Here is a 26,931-nt window from a genome sequence, read left to right as displayed (position 1 = left end):
TATACAGGTTCAAGCAACTGCTCTGAAGGTAAAATTGAAACAGTAAACTAATTCTTAGTTGAACTCGCAGAGTTTTAAGATTAACGTGTTTGCAAATTTGCCAAAGCTTTTCAATGAGAATTTTTGAAATTGTAACACTTCATAAAGCATGATCTGTTCGAGATATCTCAACAAAAATTGAACTGTCTCAACAAATAATAAGTTCCCCACGCATCTCAACCAAATTGGTCCAAGAGGGACTGAGTTGTTTCATGCAGACAAACAGCCAGACAGACAGACATATCGCTGTGGACTATTGCAATAGGTGCATCTGAATTTATGTGAACACACCTAATAAAAGGTTGCTTGTGTAATTCAATAATTACAAATAGCAACTGTGTCAAGAGCTTAAGAGCTAAAGAGGTTAATAAGAAATGATTATCATCATAAAATTGGCTAACAACTGTATCCATCTTTTATGTGAAACGACTTACAGAAGAGCTTGTGAGTCAGCCTTGAATAAGATGCCCCTCAATTATATAGCACACTCACGTACAGATCAAGATTTAGAGTCAGCATTGAAACATATTATGTCTTTTGATTGATGGAGGAATTTGGATTGGTAGATATAATCCATGCGAACACACGAGTAACATGCTAATTCTGCCAAATGCTCTTTTTAAACTGAACTGAACTGAACTTTGGCCCAAACAGTAATGGTACACAAAGTAAGGTACCATCTTATCATTCAAATTCACTGAAGCAACTGTATTAATTAAATAAGTTTTGGCACCTGAGGGTCTGCAAGTCGAGATGGCTCCGGATACAAGTAGTAAATAATGCCATCCTTGGCCCCAGGGAGAGTGAGTCCTCGCACCAAGAGGATGATCAGCATCATGTAAATGAATGAGACCGTAAAATACACCACCTGTGAGAAGCAGAGACAAGTCTATTGATATTGACATTGTCAAACTCTATCTGCTTACTTAACAGTGGTCAAAAATTTTCTCTTAGTTAACCTAATGCTTCAGTACTGTGTGTTACATTCAGACCTCACCTTGCCTACGGATTTCACTCCCTTCCAGACACAGAAGTAACAGATAATCCAGGCGAGCAGGAGGCACAATGCCATCTCCCAGTTCAGGCTTCCCAGTTCGTCAATCCCTCCAGAGATGTTCAGCACCCGTCTGCTGTGTGATCAGAAGGCACAGTGGTCACATTCAGCACTGGAGTCCCGAGCTCATTCTGCTCAGGCTAAACAACTACTGCTTTAGAAAGACTTTTACAACTTATTTGGGTTTGCTTTGCTTACCCAGTTGTCTAAAAGACTGTGAGTAACATCAGGAGGAGCATATTGTTTAGTGCTGGGCACTGAACTGACAGATCTGTGCTTTGAAGCCCAGGCCACTCTGACTGTTATATTTGTTGCCACAAGTTTGGAAGAACTGATTATCTGCCACACCAAGTGGTCCTCAGCTATACTTCTTTTTTTTCCAGTATTTATAGGTAAACCCTATCTTCATTAGCTATACTGTACACTCACTTAAACTATATTATCCAAAACAAGGCTGGCTTACTCCCAGAATTCCAGTGCTGGTGAGGTGGCATTCTCCAGTTTCGTCCAGTTGGTAGAAAGGCTACCCTTGTGAAACTCCTCGCAGGTGGCTGCAGGGTATAGAAGGAGAACAAGTCAGTATGTCATGCTCATATGGAGAGAAGCAGGAGCATATACTGCAGAGGCTTGTATTGGTAGACGGTTTACCAGCTCACCTCCATGAAGTGGTCCTTATTCATAGTAAGATCTGACTTACTAACTTACTAACACTGCCACACTAAATAACCCAAAGGCATTTTTAATATGGACTGAATGGACCGATCATAACCAATAAAGTTATATCCAGTTATGTGCAAGTTTTCCAACGCTCCAAAAACAGATTTTATTGGGTTCCATTCTTCTATTTCACAACACTGCACAACTAAGTTTTTGCTTGAACACTGTTGGGTGTTTCTTATAGATTTTTTGGTGCTGATCACGGATATCACATCAAAATTTACCCATCACGTACCGTTTCAGTGTTTTGTCATGATTTTTTCTTATATTTGTATCCAAACATTTTTGCTCCCGTAAGTGACTTATCAGCAACGGTTTGTGCAGCCTGGGCATGTCCAGTCATGGAATGAATGAGCTTGATGCTGTCTCAGCCTGCTATAAAGGTGGCTTGCATACACCGATCCTGCTCATTTGGTTAATATAGATATAATCAGTGTGTATGTATAGTACCAGTATAGTAAAGTATAGTATCTGTAGCAATATAACAGTAAGTAAACTTGATGCTATAGATGTTTTGGTGTCGGGCGATATGTCTCATCAATGTCCTAACAGCTGCGATACATTCTGCTATATCTGTGGCGAATATACACTTGCGCCTCAGAGATGTTGGATGACTGCTCTTGTGAAGAAAGCTTATCATCTGTATTTCGGCTGCAAAATTGGTGATCAAGACAAGGAATGGGCGCCTCACATTTGCTGTGCAACATGTGCTGTCAGTCTGAGAGCCTGGCTCAGAGGCACTCAAAAGATAATGCCATTTGCTGTTCCGATGATATGGCAAGAACAGAAAGATCATCTGACGGACTGTTACTTCTGTTTGACTAATGTGTCTGGTTTCTTTGCCAAAAACAAGAAGTCAATTGAATATCCTAATCTGCCTTCAGCAATGAGACCCATGCCACATGACGACAGTCTTCCAATTCCAAAACCACCAGAGGATTGGACCTTAGACGAACCAGATGAAGAAACTGCAATGCAGGGTACTGACAGTGAAATTGACCCGGATTTTGAACCGTGCTCATCAGGCAATCCACATCTGATAACACATTCCGAATTGAACGATTTGGTCAGAGATTTGGGTCTGTCAAAAGAAAAAGCCGAGCTGCTGGGTCCGAGACTGCAGGAATGGTGTTTGCGGTCACCAGGTACGTACATTTCTGTGTTTCGAGGCCGACGTCATGATATAACCAAATTTTTTGCACAAGTCGACAGTCTCTGTTTCTGTTGTGACATTGAAGGATTGTTCTCGACCTTGGGTTGTGATCACAACCCGGAAGAGTGGCGTCTCTTCATTGATTCGTCAATGTTAAGCCTGAAAGCTGTTCTGCCACACAATGGCAACATTTATCCTTCGGTACCTGTTGGCTATGCAGCACACATGAAAGAAACGTATGAGAATATGGAACTGTTGCTGAAGCACGTCCAGTATAGCAGGTACAACTGGAATATCTGTTGTACTGTTATTAGGACTGCAGCTCGGCTATACAAAATACTGTTGTTTCATCTGTGAATGGGACAGCCGTGCCAAAGAGTCGCACTATTCTCGACAGAACTGGCCACTCCATAAAAGGTTAGTTCCAGGACAGAAAAATGTGGCACATGTATCGCTTGTCAACCCGGCAAAGATATTTTTGCCTCCTCTTCACATAAAACTGGGACTCATGAAGAATTTCGTGAAAGCACTCAACAAGGAAGGCGAAAATTTTCATTATTTAAGACAGACGTTCCCAAGAATAACTGATGCCAAGTTCAAAGAGAGCATTTTTGTTGACCCCCAGATCAGACATGTTATGAGTGTCAAGCGGTTTGAAGATCTGTTAGTTGGTCCAGAAAAAATTGCCTGGAAAGCCTTCAAAGATGTTGTTGACAATTTTCTGTGCAATTACAGAGCCCCAAACTACATTCAGCTGGTAGACAAACTTCTCAAAGCATACAAGACAATGAAGTGCAACATGTCACTCGAGATTCATTTCCTCCACTCACACTTGGACTTCTTCCCTGCAAATCTCGTGCTGTCAGTGACGAACACAGTGAAAGGTTTCACTAGGACATTGCTACGATGGAGAAACGATACCAGGGCAACTGGAATCCATCAATGCTTGCTGACTACTGTTGGACACTGCAACGTGAGGCACCAGACATTGAATACAAAAGAAAATCAGGAGCAAAACACTTTTAATTCAGTTGACTAAATACGTTATTGTCAGTAAACATATAAATGTTGATTTCTCAGAGTTCCTACTTGATGCAGTTAAACCAAAACTATATTTTGTGTAGGTACCTGTCATAATCACAAACTTTTCAGGAAGCAAGACTTTTCAAAAAAATTGTTGTGCAGTGCAATTGGGCCATTTCTGAACTTAGGTAAAGCGGAAAACAGGTGCTGCCTCATAAATGACCATAGCTAAGAATAATAAAACAGAGTGACAATAGAGATTGATATTATTTTCAAGCCAAACACAACTTCTGCCCTTTTCACTTACTTTGATTTCACATCTAACACTAAAGGATCACTAGAAAACTTCAAGAAGGCTGCTTGCTGGAAGTGCTTCAAAACAGAAGCCATTAAATTTCCACAAATGAGCAATTTAAGGAAACGCTCAGAATACAATGAACACAATGCTTTTGCTCAGTTGATGCTCTCCCCTATGTTGTCATTCACCTCCCCATGGCTCATAATAAAGTTCACCTCATATTAAAGTTTATCTAATCTAATCTAATCTAATCTAATCTAATCTAATCTAATCAATCACTTGCAGAAAGTCCCTGAAAAATTCAACAAAAATACCATTTATGACTGTATGTGAGTTCTCCACGGGTCACCCAGGTACATTAAATTCATATTTTCCTTTACTTCCTTTTACTGTTTCTCATGAAAACTAATTTCAGATGGTTGTTGTCCCTTGTTTCCCCTTTTCTATCTTTACATTACCTGTATTCCATGTGTTACTGCAGCTGGCCCAGGGTAGCACTTTGCTAAAGGAGTGGAAAAGATAGAAGAGTGCCCAGGCCAGGATGATGATGTACATGATGGCTGTGTAAATGATAATCATCAGGCCTGCATATCCAATACCTACAATGATAAATGCACATTAGTAAAAGCTTCTAATATCACAGTTCTATGGGACCTGTAATAAATTGCAATAACAGCAGCAACATTTATTTGTATGAAACATTTTTGTCTGTAGAATATGTGTATCTCAAAAACACCTAGGCTTTCCACCTCAACTCCGACCTCTCCTACTAGTTGGTGGATACGGTTAAGCTGTGCAACCCATGACAAAGTTGTGGTAGCTAACTCCTTTGGCAGTATGAGTCGGTGAACAGATGAGGAAAGGCAACCTAGCAGTTAGCTGGGATATGGCTTGGCAAGATGGCACACATCGACAGCAGGGTGTTCTGCTTGATTTGAAAGTGGTAGAGCTACAAGAAGTCCATGGTATCATACTGTGGACCTTGACCCGGACACAGACAGGCGGACATGTTGTTGTTCACCACCATACGTTTATTTTACACTATTTACAGTTATTTACACTGGTCACATAGACCCAAATAATGGTCACTCAGACCCAGTCACGTGCACAACACCCCAATTTGACACTCAGTCCTGGCCACAATGCCTTTTCTTCGGGCCGCCTCCACACTCGTATGTCATATATGGTCCAGCCACTTGGGTCCCCAACAATGAGGGATCTTATCACCCTCGGGGAAACGCGCCACATGACCGTAGTGCCGTAACCGACGCTCCCTCACCATGCAGGTAATGTGCCTCATTCGGAACTTAATTAATGAGCAACACAAAGTCAAACCAAAGGTTCCCAAGGATTCACCGAAGAGACACAGTACCGAGTCGTACCACCTGAAGTTGGGACCCGAGTGCTGCCGTGCAGCAGGTGATGCCTCAGCACCACACCAGTTCCGATCCCCAAACAGACCTGATCCTATTGGCTCTCCAACGGTTACGACTCTTCCGGGGATCGGGCTCCCGAGGGCCTTCCACCATCCCCTTCATGATGAGCAGCCTCCCTACGAATAACTTACTTCTGCTAAATTGGCTGAGTTCCATGAAAGGTGAATTTAAAAATCTGGTCGTTAAATCCAACAGTCGGAAAACCGTATCTCTACGTCCTGCATTCACAGTAAAAACAAAATCCATCCGGCCGTTACCGAGTCATATCCTATTTCAGAACGGATTTGAAAAAAAAAGACGACTATAGATTTAAAGGGAAATTTTTAAAAGATTAGTAAAGGCTTCCTTACGGCCTGCGTTGGTGGTATAGTGGTTAGCATAGCTGCCATCCAAGCAGTTGACCCGGGTTCGATTCCCGGCCAACGCAACACTGCAGTTTTAATACGAGCCCTGGCCAAGTTAAATGCATTGCTACTAAAGTCTTACTAACTTAATTACGCGTTATGTTAAGTCTGTACTTGGTATACTGCATATTGGCAACAAATGCAGTCTTAAGTGTAACTTACAGCAGGAATGAAATATCTGACGTGTCAAATCACTCATAATTCTTTTCAGACGTTTTGAAGAACCTTATTACTACAACGAAAAAAAAATAAAATCGAATAAGTTACTTCTGCTAAATTGGCTAATTTACATGAAAGGTGAATTTAAAAATCAAGGCAAGTCAAGTTGGGGAGCATTCACTGGTACAGTGCATTGCCACACCCACTACACGATGAAACAACTTGGGATCCCAGAAATTACCCTCTATATGCCATATATGGTCCAACTTCTGGTCCTCCAAGGCGTCCCAGCCGGGTCTTCACCCCTGGCATCCGCGACAATACATAACCCAAGTAAGGAGGCCTACTTTGAAAAGGGAGAGTAACCTCAATTGTCATGGTGAAGGCAAAACTCTAAGGGAAGAACTCCCTATAATCAAAGTATCAGGCCCACCAGGTTAGGGGTTGCTCAATAACCCTACATTATCAAACACTTAAATTATCAAAAACCCTGAGATAACAGCCAAATGGAAAACGTGGTTAAACCTAAGCAAGGTAAAATGGATTCTGATTTACAGATAGCGACATGGAATGAGAGGAATCTCAAGAAACAACTCTTAGAAGAGTTAAAAAGTGAACACAGAAGCAATTCAAGTAATATGTTGGAAAGGCAAAGACATCATGAATATTAAAGACATTATAATAAATTACAATGAAGGAAATAATCATGTTCTGGGAACTGGGTTTGATAGTGAGAAATATAGAGATAGGGTTTGAACTGGAGGATGAAAGGATGTGCTCACCAAGAATAAGAGAGAAGTTCTTGACCATCTCAATTATATGTGTGCATGCACTAACAGAGGAAGTGGAGGAAGAAGGAAATGTTTTATGAAAGATCAGAGAGATTATATAACAAGCAGCACAAACCATAACAAAAAGATGAAAATAGCAGATTTAAATGCTAAAGTAGGGAATGAAGAAGTGTATTATCCGATTGTTGGAAGTCACAGTCAGCATGCAGAATATAATTGTTGTATATTTAGGTGTATATATGTGTTTTATTGTTATTTTTGTAAATTATGAATAATTATGTCTTATATGTATATTTGTGCTGTTATTTGGCTAATTATGCACAGTGTCTTTAAATGGCAGCATGTTCCATGTGTTTTGGTGACAAATCACCACCAGGAAATAACCTCTGTCTAATAAACTTGGAGGGTTTCCCACAGTTCCTTGAGAGCTTGTTTTAAATATCTGGTACACTTTAAATTCACGAAGAGAAATTGTCTTTCTGCATGATCTTTGGAGGTAAGAACACAGGATCAGCCATTGTACAGTACCCCTGGAGCAATTTTCAGGTTAAAGGCCTTTAAGGGTCCAACAGAGTAGGATTCCTTCCGACAGTAACCAGATTTGGACAAAAGGAGCACAAAGACACAAGAAAATATGGGAATGAATTCAATGTGCTTTGTGATTTTCCAGATTGGGTTTTGACCTAACTTTCGGATTCTATATTGGGACTTGTTGGCTTTGGATTGGCCTTTGTGTTACAGGCAACTCCTGAAGCCCTTTTGGATCTAGCTGGGGCATTTGACGATGGGCACCAAATGAATGGTGTTAATGGTTATAAATATTCTTCGGGATATTGTAAGTTGTTGTTTTCATCTTCTGCACAATCACCACCAACTGTTTCAGCATAGTCCATTGATACTCATTTAACCAATCTGCAGTGTAACCAATTGACAATTTTCGCGTTAATTCATTTCACTTCATCGTTTCTCAGTGCTAAGATTGCCCGTGTACTAATTTCTTCGGTTGATTATCTTTTGGGAGAAAATTCTTCAATAAGATTTGGACATAATAAGTCTTCTTTATTTGGGATCTTAAAGTGAGGAAAACATAAAGATTTATAAGAGCTGAGAGAGCAGGAACTGTGTCTGTCAAAAGCATTCACACGAATGAGAGGTGAGAGGACCGTGTGCATGGCTGAATATGGTCGAGAGGAGGACGGGACTTGAAACAAATCTCAAGGTAAGAGTCTCGTCTCACGGGACTTGATAAAATCTCTTGGTAATAGTCTCATCTTGTCTCGTCTCAGGATTTTATTTTATCATAGAGAGATGTCTTTGCATCAACATCCTCCCATCAACAAAATTTTACCACTATGTCCAACTTAGAAACCTAGCCAAATGAAATCTGCTCAATTTTCCTCACCTCCCACCTATTTCTACTCCAGAAGAGATATTGATCAGTCTTGGTGACTCAGACAGCATTTCTATAACATATAAAACCATTTTAAAGTCCCTTCCTTTTAAAGTTCCCAGAGTACAGTGGGAAAAGGATCTCTTACTCAACATTTCAGAAAAGGAGTGGAAGGCAGCCATGTACAGAATTCACTTGAGCTCCATATGTGCAAAACATACGATTATTCAACTTAAATGTTTTTATTGAGCACATCTGTCTTGTTTGAAATTGTCCAAAATGTTTCCTGGGCAAGATCCAACCTGTGAACGTTGCAATCGAGCTCCAGCCTCACTGGTCCACGTGTTTTGCGCCTGCACCAAATTAACATCATTCTGGACCAAAATCTTTAAATGCCTTTCAGACAGCCTTGGTGTCACAATCCCTCCTAACCCATTAACAGCTGTGTTTGGTGTTCTTCCAGATGGGCTTAAAGTGGAGAAGGACAAACAAACTGAGATTGTCGTTACATCACAACAGGCACGTAGACTTATCTTGCTCAACTGGAAGAATCCTAACCCATCTCTTTTAAGTCAGTGGGTAACTGATGTTATATACTACTTGAAACTGGAAAAAATGAAATTCCCACATAGAGAATCTGTGCAAACCTTTTTTTAAAACCTGGCAGGAACTAATCAATAACACTTTAGAATAAGTTTTTAAATTGGTGGAAAAGATTCCTTTCTCTTTTACTACTCTTAAAAGTTTTGCTCTGGCTGTTGGCCTTCCTCTCTTTGTCATGGATGGGGGTTGATTTGAATTTAGTTTTGTTAAGTTTGACTTGTTTGTATGGAATGTTATATACTTTTAATAAATTGAATAAATAAAATAAAATACAAATAGTGTAAAAAAGGAGTAAGAGAACTAGAAGGAATAGACCGGACTATTCAAGAAAAATGTAAGTGGATTTAAAATGGTTTTCAGAAAGGTAGTAGAGGAAGAGTTAGGATTCAAGCAGAAGATTGTAAAGAGTGGTACGCTGAAGAATGTAAAAAAGCTGTTCAGAAGAATAGTGAAGCAAAAAGGAGAATGAATCAAAAGATAACAAGGCAAAGTACTGAAGAATACCAGACTAAAAGAAAAATGGTAAACCATCTATGTAGGCTAAAAAAGAGAGCAGCACATCAAGAAAAGTTACATTCATTGGAAGAGATGAATGAGGAAAGGAAGTGAGGAAAATGCATGCATTAATCAAAAGGGAGAGAAGAGTGTATCAGCCATGAACAACATGCTGCAAAGATAAAGATGAAAATATAGAAAGCAGTGAAATAAAGTTGCTGAACATGTGGAAGGAGAACTTGAAGGAGAGTTAAGTTGAGAAGGTGAAAGAGATGAATTAGAAAGGGAAAGAGAGGAAAGGACAGTTCCTGAGCCGCTTGTAGAAGAATTGTCTTTGGAAGAGTTTGAAGAAGCTGTTGAAGAACGGAATAATAACAAGTCTCCTGCAGAGGATGGAATCATAACAGAATTGAAAGCAAGTGGGGACGAGCAAATGCTTATCTACATGAACTTGTTGTGGAAGTATGGAGAAATGAAGAAATGCCTCAGGACTGATAGAGAGCATTGATTGGACCATTACAAAAGGTGATAAGATGGTCGGTAATTGCTGATTGCTGACTATTGCTTGGGGGCTGCAGGAAGAAAACAGTGGAAAAAAATCTCAAAGGATAAGCCTCAAGAGAGGTTTTGAAGGACAGTGAAAACACCATTGAGTGCATGTGTAGAAACCCATTTTTAAATACTGTTTAATTCTATTTTCCATTTTTACTGGTTCTGTTTTGGATGTTTGATTTGAAAATAATTTAGAACGGGATTATCCATAAAATTTGAAAGGAATGAGTCATGTAAATGAAGACTGAATAAATTCTTACAGATGATCGGAGCATTTTTTTCTTTGCGTTTCTTGGGAAAACCTTACGTGATGGGAAAACAAATGCATGTTATTTTCGAATTCAGCACCCCAAAAAACATAAGGAACAGTTGAAACATTAAAGACAATTTTTAGGTCATTGAATTTTGCAGGCCTGAGTTATAGATGAATATCATTGCTGAATGTACCCTACAAAATTTTCACAAAACTGCTTGCAAGACTACTCCAGACACACACAGATGAATGCATAGTGTGATTTAGGAAGGATAGGAATAGGGATAGATCTCCTATATACCCTGTTTTTTGCATTAAGAAACATATAATGAACACAATGTGAGAACCCATGAGTCATTCATAGATTTCCAGAAAGCCTATGAAGAAGTAAAAAAGAGTAAAATCCACCAATTATACTAAAATCCAGTTGCCCATCAAAACTTATCGGACTGGTAAAAATGACAGTGACAAAAAATATAAATAATGTTAAAGTGCGAGGAAGTATATCAGGTTGGTTTAAAACTTACCCTCGAGTTCGTCAGGGAGGTGTACTCTCAACAATGCCTTTAAACATGTGTTAGACAAAGCGAAGATGCAATCTTTCATCGATTATTAAAGAAAGATGCATACGAGTCTTGTATCTTTGCATCCTGGAAACTTCAACTAGAACCTCCAAGTAAGTAGAGTTATCTTACTTGACAGTCCTTGGCTTTATTTGAGTCAGATAACCTTCTCACAACCCTAACCTTAACCATAGCATAGCCAGGTGGAACTCTGGAGGTCTGCAACTGGGTTCAGTTGATGCCTATTGGAGTCAATTCCACCTACATGGACCACCTATTGGAGTCAACTCCACCTACTTGGAGCTCCAATGTGGAAGTTCTGGGCTGTAGAAATATACACTTAGATGATGTGGTCATTGTTGCAGGTTCATATAATACTCTGATTGAAGGTGTAAGAAGAAGAAGTAGGTTTAAAAATTAAAGACCAGAAAACCAAGTACATGCCATCACTAAAGAGGTGGACTGGAAGTTAATACTATATAACAGATCGTCAAAACTTTGAACAGTTGACAGAAAACGAAGAATAAATGCTAAAATAAGGGAAAGACTAGCAGTTGCAAACAGGTGTTACTTTGGTTCCAGAATATTTTAAAGTCAGTGACGGCAAACAGGATGACACAGGTTAAGATATATAAAACAGTAATAACACCAATGATTTTATATGGAACATGTGTTGGCCAAGGAGCTAGAAAGGAAGCTGGCAGCATTTGAAAGAAACATTATGAAGAAGATTTTCAGAGCAGTGTTTGGAAATGGAAGTGGGAGTGTCAGAACAAAGCAAGAGTGGAGATTATTATATAGCAAACCTGATTTAGTGGCTAAAATTAAATGAGCATGAATAAGATGGATAGGGCATGAAAGGATGAAAGAGAAGAGAAGTGTCAGGAACGTTTACGTAGGAGCTCCAGATGGAGGAAGAGGCAAAGGCCGACCAAGGAAGACATGGAAGGATGAAGTTCTAAAGGATTTTGAAGAACATGGGTATCTGGACTGGAAAAGGAAAGTAGGGGACAGACATTAATGCGCATCTATCACAAGGGAGGCCAAGGTTCTTTATTGACTTATACCACCAAGGTGTAAGTAACGCTTAAAGATGCTAACATATTCTATGGGCAGATGGCCAGGCCAGGTAGTAAAGGAAAACTGAAAGCTGTAGGTATATTATTATTAATATCTTTCCTTAAAATCCTGCTCTGTTCACTAATGGGGCTACCATGAGGGTGTGATAGTTCACTTGATGGATAAAGTCCTCCTCACTATCTGAGCAGTGCCAAGGAGGACAATCTTGTTGACCTGTTGTATCTTGATATTATCAGGGTTTTTGTTGGTGTAGTTTTCCATCTCTTTCTTGACTAGTCTTAAAGCGCCTATTACCTCTGGTATTACTGCTGTTTTCATACCCCACATTTTCTCAATTTCTATTTTTAGATCTTTATATTTGGAGAGAAATTCTGTAGTTTTTATGGAGGTGTTTCTTTCAGTGGAGACAAACATGTCCATGAGCAGACAAGATCTCTCCTTCTTATTCTTCACTACTATATTGGGTCTTTTAGTCTTGATTTCTTTATCATTTTGTATTTTAATATCCCATAACAACATGGGTTAAATAGAGACAAGAGTTTCATAACTAGATATGAGGATTATTTGCATCTCTCGGTCTGACCCACAACCTGACTACAGACCCACATTGTATTGAAAAACTCATCAGAATCTTAAAAAGACTTTGTTGGACAGTTATCTTATCAAAATATCTTGACTATACAATGTTCTCCTCTCTTGCTACATGAATCTTAGCCTGGAGAGGTCTATTATTTTTTTACATCTACAATGTCTCACTTAAAGGTTTTCCAATGCTGTTTCTGTCCTGGTGTCTTTATAAACACTGCGAATTCCAATTTCTGTATCACAGTCTGCATTAAGAAGGGGCCTGAATTGTCTCAAAAGTTTGCATATTGCAATCTTTTTAGTCAGCCAATACAAAGTTTCATTTTTCTGGACTTCTGACTCATATCCCATAATGTAGTCTCCTCATGATTTTCAGTTACCGTTGACGGCTTGTGCTCGTAACGTTTGCCTTTGACTTGGGTGTTATAGTGTTTGCATATTGCCCAATGGAGGTATGCTGCTGCTTTCTTATGTCTTTGTACATGTTCCGTTTTGGACACTTCTGAGCTGCCAGAGACTAGATGGTCTTTTGCCTCTTCTTGTTTGTTGCGTATCCTACACATTGCATTAGTGTCATCTTTCAAGGTCTTGTTTTGGCAATAGTTGGTTTTGATACATTAGTCTTGAGCAGCAACGAAGAGCCCTTCAGTTTCTGACTTTAGGCTTGCTGTTTGTTTTGGCTTGGTCCACATCTTTGTCATTTATTTGTTTCAGGTACAGTGGAACCTCGGTTCACGAACGTCTTGGCACACGTACAAATCGGGTTACAACCAAAAGGTTTGCCAAACTTTTGTGTCTGTTCACAAGCACACACTCGGTATATGAACTAGCCAGTTTCCCTTTCGGTTTGTGCGCGCCGATGATTTCTGCATGTGTTCAGTCTCTCCCTGTGCATTCCCTGTGCAGCTAGCATGAGAGAGAGAGAGAGAGAGAGAGAGAGAGAGAGAGAGAGAGAGAGAGAAAGAGAGACACACACAGACACACGCGAGAGAGAGACACACACATGAGAGACACACACGTGAGAGAGAGAGAGAGCAACGAGTGAGAGAGAGGGCTGGCCGCATAAGGCCGAGATGGCAGTTAAAAAATGCACCAGGCTTGTTTTTGAAGAGACAGATCCGAGCATTGTTTTAACCTCGTTGCATTTAATGAAGACTTTCTTCTATTGGATTTTAACCTTGGGTGGCACGGTGGCGCAGTGGTAGCGCTGCTGCCTCACAGTTAGGAGACCCGGGTTCGCTTCCCGGGTCCTCCCTGCGTGGAGTTTGCATGTTCTCCTTGTGTCTGCATGGGTTTGCTCTGGTTTCCTCCCACAATCCAAAGACATTCAGGTTAGGTGGATTGGCGATTCTAAATTGGTGTTTGTGTGTGTCCTGTGGTGGGTTGGCACCCTGCCCAGGATTGGTTCCTGCCCTGTGTTGGCTGGGATTGGCTCCAGCAAACCCCTGTGACCCTGTATTCGGATTCAGCGGGTTAGAAAATGGATGGATTTTAACCTTCACTTCTGTTTACAGCGATCGGTTCGTAGCGTGCATTGTTGCAATGTTACTTTTCTTGGTAGTTTATTAAATTACAGATTTTTCAAATGCTAATTTTTTTCCCTGTGCTTAAAACTCATTAAAAAAAAGTGTTTTTAGTGAGCAGTTCGCAGCGCTATAACGCAAACTCTTGCAGTGTTAGTTTTCTCTGGTGTTCAAAGTTTTCTCAGTGTTATTCAATGTTTTAACATTTAGTTTACTATTACGCTGTGCATTCTATGGTGTAATTAACTATAGTTAGAGCGGCTGCTGCTTCACCACCTGAGGTCACAGGTCCGCCACGCCCTCGACCCTCTGCAGTTCACCTAACAGGAGAAGGTGGGAGCGGAGGAAGCCATCATCTACATGCTACACTGATCCCTCTCCCACTTGGACAGAGGCAGTGGTGCAGTAAGAATTATGTTTTTGGACTTCTCTAGAGCCTTCAACACCATCCATCCTCTGCTCCTTAGGGACAAGCTGACAGAGATGGGAGTAGATTCATACTTGGTGGCATGGATTGTGGACTATCTTACAGACAGACCTCAGTATGTGCGCAGGTCAGACATCGTGGTCAGCAACACAGGAGCGCTGATCAGGGGACTGTACTTTCTCTGGTCCTGTTCAGCCAACATACATCGGACTTCCAATACAACTCGGAGTCCTGCCACGTGCAAATGTTCACGTGTGGATTTTAGGAGGCCCAGACCCCTTATGGACCCCCTGATCATCAGAGGTGACTGTGTGCAGAGGGTGCAGACCTTTAAATACCTGGGAGTGCAGCTGGATGATAAATTGGACTGGACTGCCAATACTGATGCTCTGTGTAAGACAGGTCAGAGCCGACTATACTTCCTTAGAAGGCTGGCGTCCTTCAACATCTGCAATAAGATGCTGCAGATGTTCTACCAGACGGTTGTGCCGAGTGCCCTCTTCTACGCGGTGGTGTGCTGGGGGGGCAGCATAAAGAAAAGGGATGCCTCACGCCTGGACAAACTGGTGAGGAAGGCAGGCTCTATTGTAGGCACGAAGCTGGACAGTTTGACATCCGTGGCAGAGTGACGGGCACCGAGCGGGCTCCTGTCAATCATGGAGCATCCACTGCATCCACTGAACAGGATCATTTCCAGACAGAGGAGCAGCTTCGGTGACAGACTACTGTCACTGTCCTGCTCCACTGACAGACTGAGGAGATCGTTCCTACCCCACACTATGCGACTCTTCAATTCCACCCGGTGGGGTAAACATTAATATTATACAAAATTGTCTGTCTGTTATACCTTCATTGTTATCACTCTTTAATTTAATATTGTTTTGTATCAGTATACTGCTGCTGGAGTATGTGAATTTCCCCTTGGGATTAATAAAGTATCTATCTATCTATCTATCTATCTATCTATCTATCTATCTATCTATCTATCTATCTATCTATCTATCTATCTATCTATCTATCTATCTATCTATCATATTGTAACAACTGGTAGTTGAGTATTGAAGTTCTCGGAGCTGAACTTTGCTGAGCACTTCCCCCAAGCTATCGGCTAGCAGAATGCCAGTGCCATACACGCAGCTGTACCTAGCTCATTAAGCAGGCGAACACTCGTGTCCCATACACCGCACGACCCTGAGTGTCTCCGTAAATAATTGCATAGATGGAATATCTAGCAAGACACAGCTCTGTCCTTTATTATCTCTTTAATAGAGCAGAGAGTCAAAAACAAAGCTTAACACATTGCAAGGCCATTGCCAAGGTCATTCATAAAGACATCTTTCTCCATGATGGTACTGTTACACGTTTATATAACTGGGCTGCAAATGAACCAAACCCACCCAAACTAACTTGACATAAACACATAACATCTCTAATACAAAAGAAATCGACTGCCTTGCTTAATTAACATAAAAAGTAAACTTTAAAGAAATACCCATAATGCACCAGGCTGTTAGCGCTGACTGCCGGGTCATTACATAGCCCCCAAGAGGGTTAGTGTCCCCACAACCCTAATCTCCCACAACAAAATCCAACAAATGTCCTGGCCGGCGACGAACACGCTTCGGCCTTCCTGATGTTCTATCACCTCTGTGCCAGGCTGTGCCCACCCGGTGTCGGTCCAAAATGCCCGCTTCTGGCGGGCTCCAGCTCTGGCCTCTAGGGCCTCCCTGGCCAGTTGATGGACGGTGTTCAGACGCACCTTCAACCGCCTAAAGTAGTCCAGTTCGGGCCCACCAACAATCTCAGGCTCGGGGGGCGAGCCAAACACAAAATCCACTGGCGTGCTGAGCTCTCTCTCGAACATCAGCCCCGTCGGTGTGCACTGACTTGACTCCTGTACTGCTGTTATATAAGCCCACAGGACCAAAGGCAAATGCTGGTCCCAGTCTCTCTGGTGCTGACTAGTCAGGATAGCAAGTTGGGTGGCCAGGGTGCGGTTGAAACGCTCGACCAGTCCATCGCTTTGAGGATGAAGGGGGGTGGTTCTTGTCTTCTTCACCCCCAGCCGCTGGCACACCTCCCTGAACAACCGACTCTCAAAATTACGCCCTTGGTCACTATGAAGTTCGTCCGGCACTCCGAATCGGGTGAACATCTCATCCACTAGCCTCTGGGCTGCTGTGGAGGCACTCTGGTCAGGAACTGCATATGCCTCTGGCCATTTCGTAAAATAATCCATAGCGACCAAGACAAAGCGGTTTCCAGCTTCGGTGACAGGAAAAGGACCCAGGACATCCACCCCAATCCTCTCCATGGGTGCCCCGACTAGGTACTGCTGCAATGGCGCGTGAGAGCGTTGGCCGGGTCCTTTCTGTGCTGTACAGACATCACAACAGTGAACATGCAGCTCTGCATCTTGCCGACACCCTGGCCAATAGAACCGCTGCCGCAGCCGTGCACTGTCTTAGCATTCCCAAAGTGGCCGGATCCAGCTGCTCCATGAATCCAACGGAGGACCTCTGACCGCAGAGCATGGGGAACCAGAAGTTGCAGACGGTCAATTCCCCCCCTTGGTGCTTGCCACCGTCTTTAGACCATGCCATCGTGCAACTCCAGGTTGCCCCACTGGGAGTGAAGTGACTTGATCTCAGGCCCCTGGGAGGACACGGTTTGCCAGTCTGGACGTGCTTGGGTCTCCAGCCAGCCCTTTACCTTCACTAGCACTTGGTCGTTCGCCTGCAGTTGCCTCAGCTGGTCAGTGGTGAATGGCTCCCCTGCTCCATCAGTGTCATCTAGCCCTGCTGATGCTGATGATGACCCCAGACCTCTTTCTTCCTGACGACTGCAATACCGACACTCGTCGGTGAGGCATGGATGCCTGGAGAGGGCATCAGCATTGGCATGCTGCCGCCCTGGTCGGTGCTGTACCTCAAAATCGTATTCTTGGAGGATCTCCATCCACCTTGCCACCTGGCCCTCTGGTTGCCGGAAATTTAACATCCAAGTAAGGCTAGCATGGTCAGTCCGAAGCGTGAACCTAGTACCCAAGAGGTAGGGCCTAAAGTGCCGTACTGCCAGGATCACTGCTAACAACAACGGGTGACGCAGTAGTTTCTTTCTTGTGGACTGAGGCTGCAGCTATAGTAGGCCACCACTCTCTCTCCGGTCTCCCCTCTCTGGGAGAGTACGGCCCCAACCCCCACATTGCTAGCGTCAGTGTCCACAAGGAAAGGTTGGTTGGGGTCAGGGTAAGCCAGGACAGGTGCGCGATGAGGGCGGCTTTTAGTTGCTGGAAGGCTGCTGCGCAGTCCTCAGACCACCCAAACCGCTGGCCCTTATTTGTCAGCTGGTGCAAGGGGCTGGCAATGGTTGCAAAGTCTCTGACAAACCTTCTGTAGTACGAGGCTAAGCCCAGAAAGCTCCGCAGCTCAGTGATGTTGGCTGGTGGGGGCCAGTTGCTCACGGCAGCCACCTTTGCTGGGTCGGTAGCCACCCCACTCTCGCTAACCACGTGTCCCAGAAACTGGGTCTGTCTGGTGAGTAGGTTACACTTGGCGGGGTTCAGCCGCAACCCGCGCTACGGATGGCTGTCAGGACCTCCCATAAATTGTGAACAGCCTGGTCAAAGTCTCTGGCATGGACCAACAGATCATCCAAGTAGACTACACAGCGGGTTCGGGGAATGTCTTTAAGGACCCGCTCCATCAGTCTTTCGAAGGTGGCGGAAGCGTTACAAAGTCCAAAAGGCATCACCTTAAACTGCCACAGCCCTTGTCCGATGGTGAATGCAGTTTTGGGCCGGTCCTCTGATGCCAGTTCTACTTGCCAATACCCACTGCGCAAGTCCAAGGTGCTGAACCAACAGGATCCAGCCACATAATCCAATGCATCATCGATGCGTGGCAGTGGGTATGAATCCTTGCGAGTGACTGCATTTAGTCTACGGGAATCCACACATCCATCCAACCCCCTGTTTTCTTCCGCACCATGACCATAGGTGCAGCCCAGGGGCTGTCCGAAGGCTCAATAATGCCGTTAGCTGCCATATCACGAATCATTTCTTCAGCAGCTTGACGCTTCGCAAGAGGCAATCTGTGGGGGCGCAAACGAATGGGGGCGGCGTGGCCAGTGTCAATGTGATGTTTCACTAGAGCTGTCCTGGTACAGTCCTCCTCTCGGGCCACAAAAATGTCCACAAAGTCTTTCAATAGGCATTGTAGTTGCTCCTGCTGTGGCGCGCTCAGATGCTCACCACTTCGACGGCCCAATTCCTCCACAGCGGCAACCGTCTCAGATGATGGGGGGTCGTGTGGTGAAAGCAGTTGGGATGCACTGGTCTGAGCTGCAATACTCTCCTGGGGGTCCTCTTGAGTCCCTGTAGCAATCGAGCAGTGGCCGGGAGCCAGTGAGCAGGGGTGTCCAGGTGAATTCAGGTTAGCAGCCCTTCCAGGATGGTTCCAGCCCGACCGGAGTGGCACAGTCTCATTACTGAGGCAGAGGAGGGCCCTTGACACATCAACACATGCTCCCCAGTGGGCCAACAAGTCCAACCCAATAATGCACTCATCTCTGATGTCAGCGAGCCAGAACTCGTGGCTGATCTGGCTCATCCCCACCACCACAGACAACAGTTTCTTTCCGGGCATTACTGTCCTTTCACCTGTAACAGTGCGTAGTTCAGTATTGGTGGGGGTCCAGTCCTCTGGAAGAGGACCAGCTGTTTCGGGCAACACTCCTCTTTGTAGCAAACAAATAGTGGACCCTGTATCCACTAGGGCACTGCATGGCCGCCCATCAATAATGCAGTCTAAGTACAGTCCACTGGAAAACCCACAGCGCCCACTGTAGGGCAGTCACTGTGGAGGGGTGTTGAAAAACGGAGCGAGGGTCCCCTCACGGCCTCACTCCGAGGTCGTTTCCCGGGGATGATGTTGTACGAGGCAGGGGACTTGGAGCAGGGCAGTCCCTGGCAAAGTGCCCTGGTTCTCCGCATCGGAAACAGCGGTCTAGTCTTGGCCTCCGTCGGGGGGTTGATGTTGGTTGGGCGCGACTGGCCTCCACTTCCTCAGGCTGGTCCCCTTCCACCCCTCATTCAACTGCTCTCGTTAGCCGGTGCGGGCATGGTGATCGACCCGTCGCTGACCCAGCCTGTAGCACCTCCTCAGCCCGCTCAGCCTCCCGCAGTGCCTCACTCAGATCTCGGGGTGACAACAGACGGACATGCTGGCGGAGACACTCTGGTGTAAGGCCCCGCAGGAAAGCATGGAGGCTGAGCTCCTCCCTCGCTGCTGCCGGGAAAGTAGGGTAGCCTGTCCGTGCATCGACCCTGATGTCAGCTACGAATGCTCCCACACTCTCACCTTCACACCGGCGTCGGTTAGTCAGCTCTTCTCTGCTGTGCTCCGCTGAGGTTCTCTGTCCAAAGCGACGGTTGAGAGCAGCAGTGAGGGCCTGGAGATCACGACGCTCCTCAGGTGACAGATCAATGAGTACCTGAAGTGCGGGACCCTCCAAGGCAAGGGCCAAGTGTGTCGCGGCTTCCTCGCAGCTCCATCCATCGTGGAGGGCAGCCAGATCTACCTGTGCAAGATATGGCTCCAGAGGCGTCAACCCGCTGTATCGCGGTAGCTTGGCAGGTGACCGTGTGAGGAGGCCCGGCCGACTGGTGACTTGGGGTGTCGTTGCGGCAGCTGAAGGTTCATTCTGGCACCATCAGGCCAGTGTGACACCTCTCTCCGCATTGTTCCACTTGTCAGGCGCTCTAGCATAACGCTGTTCTCTCGGATGGCACGCTCTAATTCGACAATACTCTGCTCCATAACGGCGTCTTCTAAACAGCCTGAGATCCCACTTCTGACACCACTGTAACAACTGGTAGTTGAGTATTGAAGTTCTCAGAGCTGAACTTTGCTGCGCACTTCCTCCAAGCTATCGGCTAGTGGAATGCCAGCGCCATACACGCAGCTGTACCTAGCTCATTAAGCAGGTGAACACTCGTGTCCCATACACCGCACGACCCCGAGTGTCTCCGTAAATAATCGCATAGATGGAATATCTAGCAAGACACAGCTCTGTCCTTTATAACCTCTTTAATAGAGCAGAGAGTCAAAAACAAAGCTTAACACATTGCCAAGGTCATTCATAAAAACATCTTTCTCCATGATGGTACTGTTACACTTTTATATAACTGGGCTGCAAATGAACCAAACCCACCCAAACTAACTTGACTTAAACACATAACATCTCTAATACAAAAGAAATCGACTGCCTTGCTTAATTAACATAAAAAGTAAACTTTAAAGAAATACCCATAATGCACCAGGCTGTTAGCGCTGACTGCCGGGTCATTACAATATAGTACCTTTCATATCTATCTAGTGCTTAAAAATCTTTAAAAAAAAATATTTACATACAGTACATACAGTCTGGAGCGGATTAATTGTATTTACATACAATACTATGAGGGAAATTACTTCAGGTCTCAACCAAATCGGGTTACGATCAGAGTTTTGGAACGAATTATGGTCGTGACCCGAGGTTCCACTGTACTCTCCATGTAAAATTTTTCTTCCCATATTCTCATTAGTTTGTTCTAGGGCTTGATGTTTGGCTTCTATTTTTGTTATTTTATTATTATTATTATTATTATTATTATTATTATTATTATTAGTATTAGTAGTAGTAGTAGTAGTAGTAGTAGTAGCAGTAGCAGTAGTAGAAGTATCACTATTGTTGTTGTTGTTATGTATAACTAATAACAAATACCCAATTAATAATAACTTCTCTATATATCAGGTTGTTTTTTTTCTGAAATTATCTTCTACAGATCATAACCATTATTTTTCAGCTGAACTGTTTCAGTGTTGTGAAAGGTTTTTTTTAACAATCCTTACCATTATACAGAAATAGACAGTATATTGAATTAGGCAAATGAATTAAGTTGAATCTGTGGTGACTCTTCAAAACCATTCATTCATTTCCTTTAGTGTTTAGTTTTGCTAAACATGAGTCACACTGAGAAGCAGAGACTAGACAAGCAGCAAATTCAAAAGAAGGCAGGGTGGTACACCATTGTAGGTCCATACCAAGCCAGTTTAGGATCAACAGTACTGTGACAGGTTCATTTTTGAAGATGGATGGACACTAGCGTACCAAGATAAAACCAACCGACAAGATATTCAAATCTGTACAGCTACGAAGCAGTGGGGTCACTATGCTACCATTTTCATTAAATATTTTCACATTAAAGGAATACTCCACAAAAAAAGTACATTATTTTATCTGGTTCATTTCATGCATAGTCTATGTTTTTAGATTATGTAATACAAAATGATCAACATCATCACCAGTTTAGCAGCCATTTCACATGTTTTTTCAGGTTGCCCCCATATCTTTTTCCTCCAATCTCCATGGTCCTACTTTATACATCATCTGACAAGACCTCCTTCCATGTCTTCTTTGGGCTCCTCCTTGGTCTCATCAGTTATATCCTTTACATTAAGACTTTCTCTTTAATCAGCAATCAGCTGCTCCTAACTCCTGATCATTTTCATCTCTGCTCCATCCCCTCTCTCCCTCAACTCAATCTGCACTCAACACGTGACCTAAGTAACAGAATTTGACTACTTTTTCCAAAACAACTCCCCTGCTAATTTCTACATTTTCATGCATACGTCACCATTTTGCGCCCCTCTGACATTCACTTCTGCAAATAAGGGTCACAGTTTCTGCCTGCAGAACGCCCTTCACAGCGCCACATCTATTATACAACCACTTCTGACAAACTATGCATTGCATCAAGTTTCTTCCACCATCTTTACCAAAACCCCAGCATGGCCATACATGCTTACTGCCCCTCCCATCATCACCTCTGTCTTTCCTGCATTTACAATATCTTAACATCTTCCAAACTAGCTTATCACTTTTGAATCCTCGTTTTCATTTTTGCTTCACTTTTTTTCCGTAAGTATGAGAGCATCTGTGTAACAGAGCTCCCAGGGCAATCTTTTACGTGCTTCTCTGGTCACCACCTCCATTACTATCAGGGGAATCAATGGACTCAGAACACTACAGAATATTCACTACACTTATCTGCTGTCCTGACCACAGTTTATGTTTCCTCCTAACCTGACATCACTGCACACACTAACCATTTGTCCACACCTAGCGTTCTCAATGCCCACTTTATTACCTCACATCATACTGTCACACTCCTTGTCCAAACCTACAAAAGCATAATGCAGTTTCTTTCCCTTTGCCTGTTGCTTTTCCAACATTTTCCTGACAACAAAGATCACATTTGTTGTTTCCTTCCCAGGCATGAAAAGAAACTGCTCTTTGCTGTCTTTCACCTGATGACTGACTATTTTCTCTAGCACTTCATTTTACCTGCTCCAAATGCTTGATCACTCCATAAGGCCCACACTCTAATGTGTTCCACTTATTTCTCTTTCCTGGACTGAGCACAACTCCTGCCGTCAACATTTCTAATACCAGCTCATTTGTGTCCTGAGATCTTACAGCTCACAGTGCAATTTGCTCACATCAGACATCTTCCATTTGTAATGTTAATTCAGCAAATTCTCTGTGTACTTCTTCCAAGATATCCTTAATCCTGTTACTATCAATTGCGATGTTTTCCTTAGTATTTTAGAAGCAATGTGCACCTACTAGATCCTGTCTTTCTACTAGCATCTGCAGCTCACTTTCAAACTCCCGTCTTTTAGTTTCTCGCACTCAACTTCTTTTCTAGCATTTAACTTTACTTCCTTATAGATTTTCCTGTCACCTTATTTTTTTTGTGGCTACTTCTAGCATCTTCTCTCTCTCAAAATCCTCATCTCCACCTCATTATTTTACCATCATTTTTCCTTTTGTCTTGGTGGTCCTTTTGTCCAATTGTTGACTTCTTCTATAGTTTTCAACCAGACATTCATTATCACCACACAATTGCTATTTACACCCAATGCTTCTGAAACCTCATTGCCACCCATGTTATGTCAGATTTACCTTCCTTCAACTTTCAACCTCAGAACGTATTCCCTCTTATTTTCCACATTTTTACTATCCTTTGATCAACTCTCTTCACAAACAAATGGTCTTTACGTGATCAAATGAAAATGGCCCCTGCATACTTTCCTTCTTCTTAAACACGGTGTTGCACACAGTCATTTCCAGCACAATGCCAAACTCAAGAGTTCTCTGAACCTCAGCAATCCTGGTGCTGAAGCCAAAGCCCCAATGGGCTCCCTTATAATAATCAGCATGTCCATTCAAGTCACCACTTTACCCTGGGACACCCTGTCAACTTGGCTGAAAACTCATCATTCTCTTCATCACTTCTTCAAACCATATGGTGCATATTCCAAGGCTATTTCATCTGTCATTTGCCAGCAATCATCTGAGCCTCTGCAACCTGCTCCTTTATCTTCTTTTCTTCCACCATTTTTTCTTCCCATTTCTGTGTCCCCAGAATTGCCATCACTGCTTTCCTGCCAGAAGAATGTGTACTTTCCACTATTCCTACTAAGCATTCTAAAACTTTACATCTTATTTCATCAGATTTTCCCATCATACTTCCAATATTAAAAGCCACAATCCTTAAACTCTCTCCCTCACACCTCTTCCTCACTACCTAACCTTCATGTCCAAACCAGCCTTGTCATACTGTGTCAGGTCTGAGAACATCATTAATTGGGTTTCTGCCTGCGGTTTATTCAGGTTCTACAATGTTTTTTGGTATTTGACAGTAGATGGTGGCACCCATGTGATACTATGGACTGTAACATTCATCTCTGTGTGTCATCATCAAAGAGGTATTGGGGCAGATATTATAAAAAAATCTATAAATAATAGATACATGAAAGTATGGTGTAATAACCTCCATAATTTTGTTTAACATTACAAGTCTTGTTTTATAGACTGTAACACCCCAAACAACAAATTGCTGCAGTGTGTAGTAAATCAAACAGGTACTGGGCCTTTAATTACATTTGCCACTAACTGGCTTGATATTAATGAGTGATTTCCCAATAAGAATGATGCCTGACCAAATAGTAAAGGATGATAAATTAATTCGTAAATTATGAGAATCACAAGACCTGATGCATGGAGTATCATTTAATGACTTTTATAACTATTTGAATGTGCATGAATAATAATTTTAAGATCATCTTTTTCCATCTCTTCCTGTCCTCTACATCTTGCTCTCTCACACCTGTCACCCACCTGTCTGTCCTCTGCCCCATTCAAACCAATGCAATCTAACCTCTCTGACTTTGTCTCTCAACCATCCAACCTGAGCTGACCCTCTAATGTCCTCATTTCTAATTCTGTCCATCCTCGTCACACCCAATGCAAATCTTAACATCTTTAACTCTGCCACCTCCAGCTCTGTCTCCTGTTTTTATGGTCAGTGCCACCGTCTCCAACCCATATAACATAACTGGTCTCACTACCGTCCTGTAGATTTTCCTTTTCAGTCTTGCTGATACCCGTCTCTAACAAATCGCTCCTGACACTCTTCTCCACCCATTCCACCCTGCCTGCACTCTCTTTTTCACCTCTCTTCCACAATTCCCGTTACTCTGTACTGTTGATCCCAAGTATTTAAACTCATCCACCTTCGCCAACTCTACTCCCTCATCCTCACCATTCCACTGACCTCCCTCTCATTTACACACGTGTATTCTGTCTTGTTCCTACTGACCTTCATTCCTCCCCTCTCTCGAGCATATCTCCACCTCTCCAGGGTCTCCTCAACCTGCTCCCTACTCTCACTACAGATCACAATGTCATCAGCAAACATCATAGTCCACGGGGACTCCTGTCTAATCTTGTCTGTCAACCTGTCCATCACCATTGCAAATAAGAAAGGGCTCAGAGCCGATCCCTGATGTAATCCCACCTCCACCTTGAATGCATCCATCACTCCTACCACAGACCTCACCACTGTCACACTCCCTCATACATATCCTTTACAACTCTTACATACTTCTCTGCTATTCCCAACTTCCTCATATAATACCATAGCTCCTCTTGAAGCACCCTGTCATATGCTTTCTCCAGGTCCACAAAGACACAATGCAACTCCTTCTGGCCTTCTCTATACATCTCCATCAACATTCTCAGAGCAAACATTTTCTGGCATGAAATGTATGGCATGTAAAATAAAATGTTGCCAGTATATGAATTACCATTTAATGATATTTAACTCTTTGAATGGATATCAGATACTCATCTTTTAAACATTATATAATGCATTTTAATGAAAGTTATCATGGATGGTTACCAGGTGCTTTGTGTTTGGCTATATCAACAAACCCTCATTGCTGTTTTTAGGTAAAAACCCTTTTGTGGTTTCAGTGTCATTGATGGCAACAGGTGCTGACACTGTTAAATTAAACAAATGCAAAAGAGAAAAAAAAATTGCATTTATCTTAAATTTCAAATACTGATGCACACGGTACCCTTCTTTAAACTCCTTAAAAATGATAAGCAAGCACGTTTAGCATCTCACCTTCAAAGAGCGGGCAGATGTTCCTCCAGGAGATGATTCCAGATTTACGGGTGTACTGTCCCAATGCTGTTTCCAAGAGGAAAAGGGGGACGCCACAGGTGAGCATGAAAAACAAATAGGGAACTAAGAAGACCCCTGCATGCAGGACAAAAGAGAATTTAGGGTGCAAGCCTTAATGCTCACTTATCATTTAACAAATTCATTCTGTCATCATGGACACTGTCAGAGAGCTGACCATATGCTTGATAGATAGATAGATAGATAGATAGATAGATAGATAGATAGATAGATAGATAGATAGATAGATAGATAGATAGATAGATAGATAGATAGATAGAGTCACTATATAATGATAGATAGATAGATAGATAGATAGATAGATAGATAGATAGATAGATAGATAGATAGATAGTCCATAAGTATTTGGACAGTGACACAATTTTCATAATTATGACTCTGTACGCCACCACAATGAATTTGTGAGTAAAGTGATAATAAGTGCAATTTACACTAAGGGGCATGAGGAGTCCAGTAGGCTCCTTACCTTACAAGAAGAGGTCAAGACTGCCAAAATACCATTTATCCCTTACAGCAATGCCTCATCAGATGAAGGTCATGTAAATTGCTTTGTTTACTATGCTTCAGTAAAAAGATAACTTTCTCCCTTTCTGATGAACAAAATCTATCCAACAATCTATCTGCTGTCAGGTCCATAATTATTTGTACAGTGACACAATTTTCATAATTTCAGCTCTGTTTGCAACCACTTGAAATTTAAGTGTAGACTGTCAGCTTTAATTTAAGGGGTTTACCAAAAATAGTGTATGAGCCATTTAGGAATGACAGCCATTTTTATACATGGTCCTCC

The 26,931-nt window shown here is 42.8% G+C and overlaps 1 protein-coding gene and 1 non-coding gene across 2 annotated transcripts in view; one reads left to right on the top strand and one right to left on the bottom strand.

Annotated features, from left to right (window-relative positions):
* Positions 1–26,931, bottom strand: part of LOC120528854 (sodium- and chloride-dependent GABA transporter 2-like) — a 51,642-nt gene that overhangs the window by 18,750 nt on the left and 5,961 nt on the right. Inside the window, exons 2-6 of the mRNA XM_039752932.1 lie at positions 26,064–26,198; positions 4,743–4,883; positions 1,557–1,644; positions 1,037–1,169; positions 773–907 (exon numbers count right to left, since the gene is read on the bottom strand). Of these exons, the coding sequence (XP_039608866.1) occupies positions 773–907; positions 1,037–1,169; positions 1,557–1,644; positions 4,743–4,883; positions 26,064–26,198 (632 nt within the window). The remainder of the gene's footprint in view (positions 1–772; positions 908–1,036; positions 1,170–1,556; positions 1,645–4,742; positions 4,884–26,063; positions 26,199–26,931) is intronic.
* trnag-ucc lies at positions 6,076–6,147 on the top strand. The gene has a single exon. It is a non-coding gene; the product is annotated as a tRNA-Gly (tRNA).

The sequence above is a fragment of the Polypterus senegalus genome, chromosome 4 (assembly GCF_016835505.1).
Source record: "Polypterus senegalus isolate Bchr_013 chromosome 4, ASM1683550v1, whole genome shotgun sequence".
In the NCBI taxonomy this organism is placed as follows: domain Eukaryota; kingdom Metazoa; phylum Chordata; class Cladistia; order Polypteriformes; family Polypteridae; genus Polypterus; species Polypterus senegalus.
Note: the sequence above shows the minus strand (reverse complement) of the source record. Positions and strands in the feature narration are given on the sequence as shown.